Source organism: Argentina silus (assembly GCF_951799395.1).
Source record: "Argentina silus genome assembly, chromosome: 4".
Taxonomy (NCBI): Eukaryota; Metazoa; Chordata; class Actinopteri; order Argentiniformes; family Argentinidae; genus Argentina; species Argentina silus.
In genome coordinates, this window is record NC_139658.1 from 22598197 (window position 1) to 22608717 (window position 10521).

Genomic DNA, 10521 nt, shown 5'->3' on the forward strand with positions numbered 1-10521 from the left:
GAGTATGAGCATACAGCGAGAGTAGTACACCTCCCTTCGCAACGTAGTTTAACTGAAGTCCTTAAGTTTTCTATGTATTAGTGCAGTATCAGATATGTTTTCACTACATATTAAGACAACAGTATTTCTCTTTCTGTAAACCTCCTGCTATAGCATCGCACAAACGTGATGCACGTGTGTCTGACAGGGATGTGGATACGAAGATCATTGAATGGGGTTTATAATCGCTTTGGCCACAAGGTAAATAAATGAAAGAGGATGCAAATGCGAATACAGTTAGACATTTAGGCACATATCGTTGTGAAAGGAGTCAGACAGTGCGAAGGGTAAATGAAGAACAACGTATATAGCTCGCTGAATTCAATCGTCACTTGCGTACCATTTGGTGAGAACACATATAACTAAATATCATGCGATCAAATAAACATCCTCAATGACTTAATTTCCCCAAATCTCTGTCTTTTAGGGCCTGTATACCTCCCTGGCAGTGGCCGCATGTGTGCCAGCCTTACCTCCAGCCAGCAGACTCACTGTGCAGGCAGCTGTGGCTTTGTGGGCAAAGCACTTCCAGGAGAGAGGCGTCTCAGAGCCAACTCTCTCCAGCCAGTACATTGTTGCACATCTGCTTGGCGCTAAAACTGTGAGCTTCCCAAATATTATTCTATATTTCCCAATACATACATTTCATTCAATTGCATGTCCTCCGCTGCCAATCTTTTTGGGGGTTCTCAGTCTCCCTGCTTCTCACAGTCAATACAGTACAACCCCCCACTCAACAGTCTTTGAAGTCTTTACCCTCTTTATCCTGTTTCCTCACTCCTCCCCACAGTTAGATAGCCTTGGGCAGAACAGGGTTACTGAGTTCCTTACGCGTGAGCAGACAGAGCAGATGTGGGAGCTCTGTGCCAGGCGTCTCTCCAGGTACAGGCTTCTGCTGTTGATTCCATATTTACGACAGTAATACGTTCACGTGACCTATCGGTTTTCCGTCAGGCTAATGAATTCCATGTGAAATGTGTTTGATGTTCAGGATGCCAGTGCAGTATGTGATTGAGGAGTGGGATTTCAGAGATCTGACATTGAAGATGAGACCTCCTGTGTTTATCCCACGACCTGAAACTGAGGTGAGGGAGGACTATAGCTAAACACGGGACGATAATCGCAATATAATCTCTAAAAGCCACAGAAATTAGGCTACAATGCCTCCATAAACTGTCTGACTGACTGCCTGCCTGCCTGTCTGTCTGCCTGCCTGTCTGCCTGCCTGTCTGCAGGAGCTAGTTGGCCTAGTTCTTACAGACCTCCAGTTGAAGCCAGGGGCTGGAGTTAAAGGGGAGACAGGCTTTAGGTGCCTGGAAGTGGGCTGTGGCTCAGGTGCCATCTCCCTCAGTCTGCTGAACAGCCTCCCAGAGGTGAGCTTTCCTTTGATGTCTCTCTTTCTAAAATATTGGATGCCAGAGCTTCACTCAGACAACACTGAAATCTTTTAAGATACTCTCTCTCTCTCTCTCTCTCTCTCTCTCTCTGTCTGTCTCTCTCTCTGTCTCTCTCTCTCTCTCTCCCTCCCTCTCTCTGTCTCTCTCTCTCTCTCTCTCTCTGTCTCTCTCTCTCTCTCTCTCTCTCTCTCTCTCTCTCTCTCTCTCTCTCTCTCAGCTTAGAGCAGTTGCCTTGGATAAAAGCCAGGATGCTGTGGGTCTGACAACAGAAAATGCACACAGGTAATCTTGACAATTTTTTATCACATTTGATTTGTAGAAACCTGACAAGAAGGCAGAGCAGGGATGTACAGCGTGTACGTAAAATGTTACAGAGATACAAATATCTTGTATATTTAAACAACAGAATTAGTTTGGTTACATTAATTTACTCTTGTCTTGTTTGAGTATGTGTTTTTGGCTTTGTGTTACAGTTTGGGGCTCCAGGACCGACTTGAGGTTCATCATATGGATGTGATGAGGGGTAGGGTAAACAGGAACGTTGATGGCAAAGGAGAGCTGATGTTGTTGTTGTTGTTGTTGTTGACAACTTAAAGGATATTATTTATGTTGTAGATGCAGATGCGATTGTGAGCATGTGCAGTCCCGTCTCAGCTTTGGTAAGCAACCCACCGTACCTGTTCTCTGAAGATATGACAACACTTGAACCTGAAATCCTCAGGTGAGGCACACCTCCACCTACACACAGACACACCTTGCCCCTCTATTGTAGTTGCGTCTCGGAGTTGGAATGGAGACATCTGATCTGACGTGCTCTCTCTTGCCTGAAGGTTTGAGGACCATGCTGCGCTGGATGGAGGCGGCGATGGGATGCTGGTGATCAGACAGATTCTGACTCTGGCTCCAAAGCTCCTATCCAACCACAGGTAAAGCACTGTGTTCAGCGGTTTGTGTGGGATTGAGGTTGTTCACATGTGTGGGATTGAGGTTGTTCACATGTGTGGGATTGAGGTTGTCAGATGTGTGGGATTTAGGTTGTGGGATTGAGGTTGTTCAGTTGTGTCGGATTGAGGTTGTCCAGATGTGTGGGATTGAGGTTGTCCAGATGTGTGGGATTGAGGTCGTTCAGATGTGTGGGATTGAGGTCGTCAGATGTGTGGGAATGAGGTTGTTCAGATGTGTGGGATTGAGGTCGTCAGATGTGTGGGATTGAGGTTGTTCAGATGTGTGGGATTGAGGTCGTCAGATGTGTGGGAATGAGGTTGTTCAGATGTGTGGGATTGAGGTCGTCAGATGTGTGGGATTGAGGTTGTTCAGATGTGTGGGATTGAGGTCGTCAGATGTGTGGGATTGAGGTTGTTCAGATGTGTGGGATTGAGGTCGTCAGATGTGTGGGAATGAGGTTGTTCAGATGTGTGGGATTGAGGTCGTCAGATGTGTGGGATTGAGGTTGTTCAGATGTGTGGGATTGAGGTTGTCCAGATGTGTGGGATTGAGGTCGTCAGATGTGTGGGATTGAGGTTGTCCAGCTGTGTGGGATTGAGGTTGCTTGTGAAACATACATGTCTTTATCGGGACCATTTGTGGGAATGTATTGGATGTATTTTTGGATTAACCATTTTAATTACGGTAAAATTGTTTGTTTTCTGTTATTACTTTACTTTGTGTATTACTTTGCCTCTTTCTTGCAGTCGTGTGTATTTGGAGGTAGACCCACGACACCCTCCACTCATCCAACGCTGGGTGGAGGACAATGTAGAGGGCTTACACTATGTCTGCACACGCCATGACATCACTGACAGGTCTGGGATTAACCGCTGTTTTCCTCATTTTCATTTTACTGTTAGATTTCCGAAACATAATGTTCTTATATTTCATGGTGAGATGTTAGTAGAAATACACTCTGTGTTGTCACAGACATTTGGTGCTTGATTCCCTTGAGCTTGACAATAATACCTGCAGTTACTGGGTATATTCCACTGGTTACTAAATATATCCCACTGATCAGATTAATTTCACACTCTGTTGTTGTTTAGGCCAAGATTCTGCATCCTTCAGAAAGGGACGTGCAGCGCAGCGCAGGAAAAGGAACAGGGTTGAGAGACTGAGATGCGGATCCTGTTACACTGGCTTTATTCCAGGTTGCAACAGCTTCAACGCCCCCACCCCCGACACACACACACACACACACACACACACACACACTATTGTGATCTAAAGTTCACAATTCACAAACACTCACATGTACATTGTGGATGGACCTACAATGTATATGTCCGTAGTGCTGATAATACTGTGTTTGCATGGCAATGAGCAAGAGATAACGAAAGAGCAAGCGGTAGGCTGAAGCTAATTACCGAAGCTTTTCTTAGAACCCTCCCTCTCAGAAACTCACCCTCCCAGAAAGCCTGCAGTAGTTCTTCGAATCCGCTGATGAATAGCCGTCCCCTTCGCTTACTCACGCACTCAGATACACACTCTTTCACGGGAATACATTGGAATCAGCCCTTTTCTGCTTCACAGAATCCACATGGTACATACTTAAAACTCATGGGGGAAGGGGGGCATTCTCTTTAAAAAGTAATTGCGGTCATTGTTATTGCCTAAGAGTGTGATAGGCACGAATGGAATGTGCAGGCAGCTGTTTCTGTGGATGACCCGTTTGACCCACTAGAAGACAAAAGGACATTGAAGAAGGCAGTGTAATAAGATTGTTGCCATTTAAATAGTCATTTTAATAGAAACAAATGTACATACTTAGAAGGTAAAAAAACACAAATGTTGACTAAAAACAATAATAAAAATATATATATATGTCTCACTGAAAGCAATTCACTGCTTAGTAACAGGGAACACCATGTACACCCACAGCACAGTACATGAGGGAAGGGTGGACACGGACAGCTCCCACAATCCTTGGGAGTGAGTGTACACTACAGTAACATGATGTGTTTCCAGTTCAGTTAATCCCCTGTTGGTCTACAGTACGAGAGACTCCATTTCCCTCGGAGGAACAAACTCACAACCAGTCTCTCTTTTCCTGGGCCGATTCCTTCCAAGAACAGTCACATGACCGCAGGTCCTTTGTGACTCCTTTTAACTGAGCCATCACTTCCAAGAACAGTGATGTCATACCCAGGTGCAGGGGGCTGGGGGCCTCTATCAGCAGCTTTCCTTAGAGGGGGAACTGTGATTTGATGTCTATCCTACCCTTCCATAGGGTGTGTAAACAAGAGGCCCATCATACATGGAAAGGGTATTCCTGCAGGTAGTGTACCAGGGGACGCGGGAGTGGCAGTTGGTCAGGACAGTCGGTTCGACGGTTGATGGTAAGGCGAGTGAGGTGCTGCAGGGAAGGTAACGCCTGGGGCTTACGCAGGGCCTTCTTGAGCTTCAACACCACCGTAATGTCCTGAAGTGTCCGCTGGGTGGCTTTGTCAGTGTTAGTCTCCACCACCTTCCCCTCCTCCCCTTTCTTCCCCGGGCCCACGTAGTGCTGCACCAGGCTAGGCACGTCTGAGAAGGACAGGAGGCTGGGCCGGGCCGGGGAGCTGGAGTCCAGTAGGAAGCGGGCGCCACTGTATTGGATACGTATGCTTGTGGGTCTGCGGGACGTCTTTACGGAGAGTGTTAACAGGTACAGGGGGTGGCTGCTGTCCCGAACCAAGAAGGCCCCCTCTGACGCTGCCTGGAGTGCCGCATGGGCCTGACCGGCTGTGATGGCCCCCCAGTAGTACCACCCTGCGGAGGGAGGGAGGGAGGGAGGGATCACGGGTTATTCACTTTCATTCAGACATACATGAAGCCTTTTCATTGTCCTACACAAGTTCAGATTTGATTTGATTAGTAATACTGTAATTAATAGTTGATACTTAATTGAATCTCTCATTTTTGAAAATATTATGACAAGAAACACAATGGCGTAAAACCCCATGTACTGATATGGGGTATATTCAGGATATTCAGAGACTGCAGTATGATCGGCAGTGCCTTACCTGAATTTTCTAGGTAGCAGGAGTTACTGGCGATGGCGCGCAGGTCCTTCGTGGGGTCCCACAGTGGAGTGGTATTGTGAAGGCAGTGCGGGGAGGGGACGGTCCCGCTCCGCATGCCCATGGAGACGTCTGTTGGTGGGCCAGGCATCAGAGCTCTGGGTCTGGAGAGAGATAACAGCCATGAGAACACAGGACTATATATATATGGGGTGACACGTACGGGTATCTCGTACATGACCTGCTGTCTCGTAAAATGGCTAGATTACGGCCGTTCCTTCTACCGTTCATCGGTGTCCTTATATAACCAATAACACTGTCTGTGATATGGCTCTTCTGTTTAGGATTGGGATGTTCAGTAACAGGTGTACGGTTCTCTCTGACTGGTTAATTTAGAAGAACTCAGAACTCACAGGCATACGATTGACATGAATGCGCTAACATTGGCAGCTTTTTGAAAAAATGTTTTCAAAATGGACACATTTTCAATAGTGTCACCTGCGTAATATATAGGCTACCCTCTAAGAGCAACCACATAGAAATGATTGATAAAGTGGTTGCTATGTTATGAACACATTTCTGCCAGTAGAATTTACACGGTTACGTAAACATGCCGTTCATTGATAAATTGACTGTAAACCCATATAGGCACCAGGACAAAAGAATGTCAACTTACCCTTGAACACAAAGAATCATGGCGAGTATTCAAAACCCCGTGATCGCGTCTAATTCCACAGCAGCAGTTTGATTCGGAATAATAACCATTAAAACCACCAAAACTTAATCCAAAATAAATGTTATTCAAGGAAATGTCCACAACTGTTGTGAACAGAAATAAAAAAAATAAAAAGCGCTTCCGAGTATTGTTAATGCGGTGCTGTAATAATGTAGGCTTTTTTTTCAGAAGTGCTACAATAAATAAATAAACAATAAACAATAAATAAATAAATTTAGGAATACATGTTCAAATCTAGCCTTTTATATACAAGAAATACAGAGCGGCCGAGCGGCGAGTGTTGTTTCTAGAACGGGATCCAAATGTGTGGAGCGAACAGTGTGGGTTCGGCTTTTAAAATTCACCAATTCCAAGAACTCTATTCTGAGATGTAGAGGGTCTACACTATGTGTCCACACGACATGACATCACTGACAGGTCAGGGATAAATCACTGTTTTTCTCATTATTCTATTTTATTTTATTTTTTTCCTGTTAGATTTCCGAAACATAATGTTCTTATATTTTATGGTGAGATGTTAATGTATTTTCTATTTTAATGTGTTGTAACGGACATTTGTTACTTGATCCATTTGAGGTTGACAATAATACCTGCAGTTACTGGGTATATTCCACTGGTTACTAAATATATCCCACTGATCAGATTAATTTCACACTCTGTTGTTTAGGCCAAGATTCTGCATCCTTCAGAAAGGGACGTGCCGCGCAAGAAAAGGAACAGGGTTGAGAGACTGAGATGCGGATCCTGTTACACTGGCTTTAGTCCAGGTTGCAACAGCTTCAACGTCCCCACCCCCGACACACACACACACACACACATTTTTCCTGAATTTCCCCCTGGGATAAATAAAGTTTCTATCTATCTATCTATGTATCTATCTATCAATCACACACACACACACACACACACACACACTATTGTGATCTAAAGTTCACAATTCACAAACACTCACATGTACATTGTGGATGGACCTACAATGTATATGTCCATAGTGCTGATAATACTGTGTTTGCATGGCAATGAGCAAGAGATAACGAAAGAGCAAGCGGTAGGCTGAAGCTAATTACCGAAGCTTTTCTTAGAACCCTCCCTCTCAGAAACTCACCCTCCCAGAAAGCCTGCAGTAGTTCTTCGAATCCGCTGATGAATAGCCGTCCCCTCGCTCACTCACTCCCTCAGATACACACTCTTTCACGGGAATACATTGGAATCAGTCGGTAGTCCTGCAGGTAGTGTACCTGCTTCACAGAATCCACATGGCACATACTTAAAACTCATGGGGGAAGGGGGGCATTCTCTTTAAAAGGTAATTGCGGTCATTGTTATTGCGTAAGAGTGTGATAGGCACAAACGGAATGTGCAGGCAGCTATTTCTGTGGATGACCCGTTTGACCCACTAGAAGACAAAAGGACATTGAAGAAGGCAGTGTAATAAGATTGTTGCAGAGTCATTTTAATAGAAACAAATGTACATACTTAGAAGGTTAAAAAAAACACAAATGTTGACTAAAAACAATAATAAAAAAATATGTCTCACTGAAAGCAATTCACTGCTTAGTAACAGGGAACACCATGTACACCCACAGCACAGTATATGAGGGAAGGGTGGACACGGACAGCTCCCACAATCCTTGGGAGTGAGTGTACACTACAGTAACATGATGTGTTTCCAGTTCAGTTAATCTCCTGTTGGTCTACAGTACGAGAGACTCCATTTCCCTCGGAGGAACAAACTCACAACCAGTCTCTCTTTTCCTGGGCCGATTCCTTCCAAGAACAGTCACATGACCGCAGGTCCTTTGTGACTCCTTTTAACTGAGCCATCACTTCCAAGAACAGTGATGTCATACCCAGGTGCAGGGGGCTGGGGGCCTCTATCAGCAGCTTTCCTTAGAGGGGGAACTGTGATTTGATGTCTATCCTACCCTTCCATAGGGTGTGTAAACAAGAGGCCCATCATACATGGAAAGGGTATTCCTGCAGGTAGTGTACCAGGGGACGCGGGAGTGGCAGTTGGTCAGGACAGTCGGTTCGACGGTTGATGGTAAGGCGAGTGAGGTGCTGCAGGGAAGGTAACGCCTGGGGCTTACGCAGGGCCTTCTTGAGCTTCAACACCACCGTGATGTCCTGAAGTGTCCGCTGGGTGGCTTTGTCAGTGTTAGTCTCCACCACCTTCCCCTCCTCCCCTTTCTTCCCCGGGCCCACGTAGTGCTGCACCAGGCTAGGCACGTCTGAGAAGGACAGGAGGCTGGGCCGGGCCGGGGAGCTGGAGTCCAGTAGGAAGCGGGCGCCACTGTATTGGATACGTATGCTTGTGGGTCCGCGGGAGGTCTTTACGGAGAGTGTTAACAGGTACAGGGGGTGGCTGCTGTCCCGAACCAAGAAGGCCCCCTCTGACGCTGCCTGGAGTGCCGCATGGGCCTGACCGGCTGTGATGGCCCCCCAGTACCACCCTGCGGAGGGAGGGAGGGAGGGAGGGAGGGAGGGAGGGAGGGAGAGAGAGAGAGAGATCATGGGTTATTCACTTTCATTCAGACATACATGAAACATTGTCCTACACCTACAAGTTCAGATTTGATTTGACGAATAAGACCGTAATTAATAGTTGATACTTAATTGAATCTCTTATTTTTGAAAGTATTATAACAAGAAACACAATGGCATAAAACCTCTTGTTTGGGGTATATTGACGTTATTCAGAGACAGACCGACTGCAGTGTGATCGGCAGCGCCGTACCTGAATTTTCTAGGTAGCAGGAGTTACTGGCGATGGCGCGCAGGTCCTTCGTGGGGTCCCACAGTGGAGTGGTATTGTGAAGGCAGTGCGGGGAGGGGACGGTCCCGCTCCGCATGCCCATGGAGACGTCTGTTGGTGGGCCAGGCATCAGAGCTCTGGGTCTGGAGAGAGATAACAGCCATGAGAACACAGGACTATATATATGGGGTGACACGTACGGGTATCTCGTATATGACATGCTGTCTCGTAAAATGGCTAGATTACAGCCGTTCCTTCCACCGTTCGTCGGTGTCCTTTCATAACCAATAACACTGTCTGTGATATGGCTCTTCTGTTTAGGATTGGGATGCTCAGTAACAGGTGTACGGTTCTCTCTGACTGGTTAATTTAGAAGAACTCAGAACTCACAGGCATACGATTGACATGAATGCGCGTACATTGGCAGCTTTTTGGGTTATGTTTTCAAAATGGACACATTTTCAATAGTGTCACCTGCGTAATATATAGGCTACCCTCTAAGAGCAACCACATAGAAATGATTGATAAAGTGGTTGCTATGTTATGAACACATTTCTGCCAGTAGAATTTACAAGGTTACGTAAACATGCCGTTCATTGATAAATTGACTGTAAACCCATATAGGCACCAGGACAAAAGAATGTCAACTTACCCTTGAACACAAAGAATCATGGCGAGTATTCAAAACCCCGTGATCGTGTCTAATTCCACAGCAGCATTTTGATTCGGAATAATAATCAATAAAACGAAAGGAATCCAAAATAAATGTTATTCAAGGAAATGTCCACAACTGTTGTGAACAGAAATAGAAAAAAAAAGCGCTTCCGAGTATTGTTAATGCTGTGCTGTAATAATGTAGGCTTTTTTTCAGAAGTGCTAAACAATAAATAAATACATTTAGGAATACATGTTCAAATCTAGCCTTTTAAATAAAAGAAATACAGAGCGGCCGAGCGACGAGTGTTGTTTCTAGAACGGGATCCAAATGTGTGAAGCGAACAGTGTGGGTTCGGCTTTTAAAATTCACCAATTCCAAGAACTCTATTCTGAGAACTGTTCAGTACATCAGCGCCTCTGACGTCACGCCAGCCGCCAAGGACGGCGGTTTTTACGGTTATAGTTTGTACTAAACTCGGAAGAAACCCTTGGAAATACTTCATGTTTTATTAACGGGAGTCTTCCGTTGTGTTTTTAAGCACGTTAAAACAGCGTTTGGGAAATTCCCTCTGTCTCTAGGCTAGAGGTTGACTTCGTGTTCTGCATTCGCTGGTGCGGCGATAGGCGCTCCCAGGAATCGCTCCCCTCCCTTCCCCCCTCCACTTTCCAAGAATCGTGGTGATTCTATCTCCGCCCACTAGGCTGCTGTAGGCTACCCTCTGCATTCTGAGAACGGTGGCTCATCATTAAGATAATGGGAATGCTTAGGCTATTTCCAGTAATATGGATTTTCGTCTAGGAAGAGTTGCGCATTTTACCGTGGCGCAAACAGACATATCAGTAAGAACAGGAGTGCAACATTTTCCTGCCACTATAGGAAAAAGAATGTCACATTTCTAGGCTACCGTGGTTTATTGTCTCCAGTTATCCAGTTTGAGTTGAAGG

The 10521-nt window shown here is 45.6% G+C and overlaps 3 protein-coding genes across 4 annotated transcripts; 1 reads left to right on the forward strand and 2 right to left on the reverse strand.

Moving 5' to 3' along the window:
- The first annotated feature begins 33 nt into the window (after positions 1 to 33).
- On the forward strand, positions 34 to 7339 carry hemk1 (HemK methyltransferase family member 1). 2 transcript variants are annotated; one of them, XM_083668277.1, is made up of 12 exons: positions 34 to 240; positions 467 to 640; positions 830 to 921; positions 1031 to 1124; positions 1275 to 1412; positions 1654 to 1718; positions 1910 to 1959; positions 2052 to 2157; positions 2267 to 2362; positions 3128 to 3238; positions 3473 to 3577; positions 6832 to 7339. In XM_083668277.1, exons 1-11 carry the CDS (start codon positions 169 to 171, stop codon positions 3534 to 3536), a joined length of 1062 nt encoding a protein of 353 aa, XP_083524403.1. In that variant the 5' UTR covers positions 34 to 168; the 3' UTR covers positions 3537 to 3577; positions 6832 to 7339. The 2 variants fall into 2 exon arrangements, with proteins under 2 accessions (XP_083524403.1, XP_083524402.1); XM_083668276.1 differs by lacking the exon at positions 6832 to 7339 and having other exon boundaries at positions 3473 to 3954.
- Positions 4126 to 6839, reverse strand: LOC310803487 (cytokine-inducible SH2-containing protein-like). The gene is made up of 3 exons (XM_083668278.1): positions 6105 to 6839; positions 5432 to 5592; positions 4126 to 5177 (listed from the first exon to the last, which is right to left on the reverse strand). Exons 1-3 carry the CDS (start codon positions 6122 to 6124, stop codon positions 4678 to 4680), a joined length of 681 nt encoding a protein of 226 aa, XP_083524404.1. The 5' UTR covers positions 6125 to 6839; the 3' UTR covers positions 4126 to 4677.
- A 263-nt stretch (positions 7340 to 7602) lies between the features above and the next one.
- On the reverse strand, positions 7603 to 10010 carry LOC310802952 (cytokine-inducible SH2-containing protein-like). The gene is made up of 3 exons (XM_083667586.1): positions 9572 to 10010; positions 8902 to 9062; positions 7603 to 8617 (listed from the first exon to the last, which is right to left on the reverse strand). The coding sequence occupies exons 1-3, from the start codon at positions 9589 to 9591 to the stop codon at positions 8121 to 8123; spliced, it is 678 nt and encodes a 225-aa protein (XP_083523712.1). The 5' UTR covers positions 9592 to 10010; the 3' UTR covers positions 7603 to 8120.
- Positions 10011 to 10521: the final 511 nt, after the last annotated feature.

Bases quoted from the DNA above. Each gene is read 5' to 3' on its own strand.
- hemk1 (XM_083668277.1), top strand. From the start codon at position 169: ATGCACGTGTGTCTGACAGGGATGTGGATACGAAGATCATTGAATGGG. The intron at 2,158-2,266 runs GTGAGGCACACC...TCTTGCCTGAAG, and splicing joins CTTGAACCTGAAATCCTCAG to GTTTGAGGACCATGCTGCGC. The intron at 3,239-3,472 runs GTCTGGGATTAA...GTTGTTGTTTAG, and splicing joins CGCCATGACATCACTGACAG to GCCAAGATTCTGCATCCTTC.
- LOC310803487 (XM_083668278.1), bottom strand. From the start codon at position 6,124: ATGATTCTTTGTGTTCAAGG. The intron at 5,593-6,104 runs GTAAGTTGACAT...ATCTCTCTCCAG, and splicing joins ATGATTCTTTGTGTTCAAGG to ACCCAGAGCTCTGATGCCTG. The intron at 5,178-5,431 runs GTAAGGCACTGC...CTCCCTCCGCAG, and splicing joins CTGCTACCTAGAAAATTCAG to GGTGGTACTACTGGGGGGCC.
- LOC310802952 (XM_083667586.1), bottom strand. From the start codon at position 9,591: ATGATTCTTTGTGTTCAAGG. The intron at 9,063-9,571 runs GTAAGTTGACAT...ATCTCTCTCCAG, and splicing joins ATGATTCTTTGTGTTCAAGG to ACCCAGAGCTCTGATGCCTG. The intron at 8,618-8,901 runs GTACGGCGCTGC...CTCCCTCCGCAG, and splicing joins CTGCTACCTAGAAAATTCAG to GGTGGTACTGGGGGGCCATC.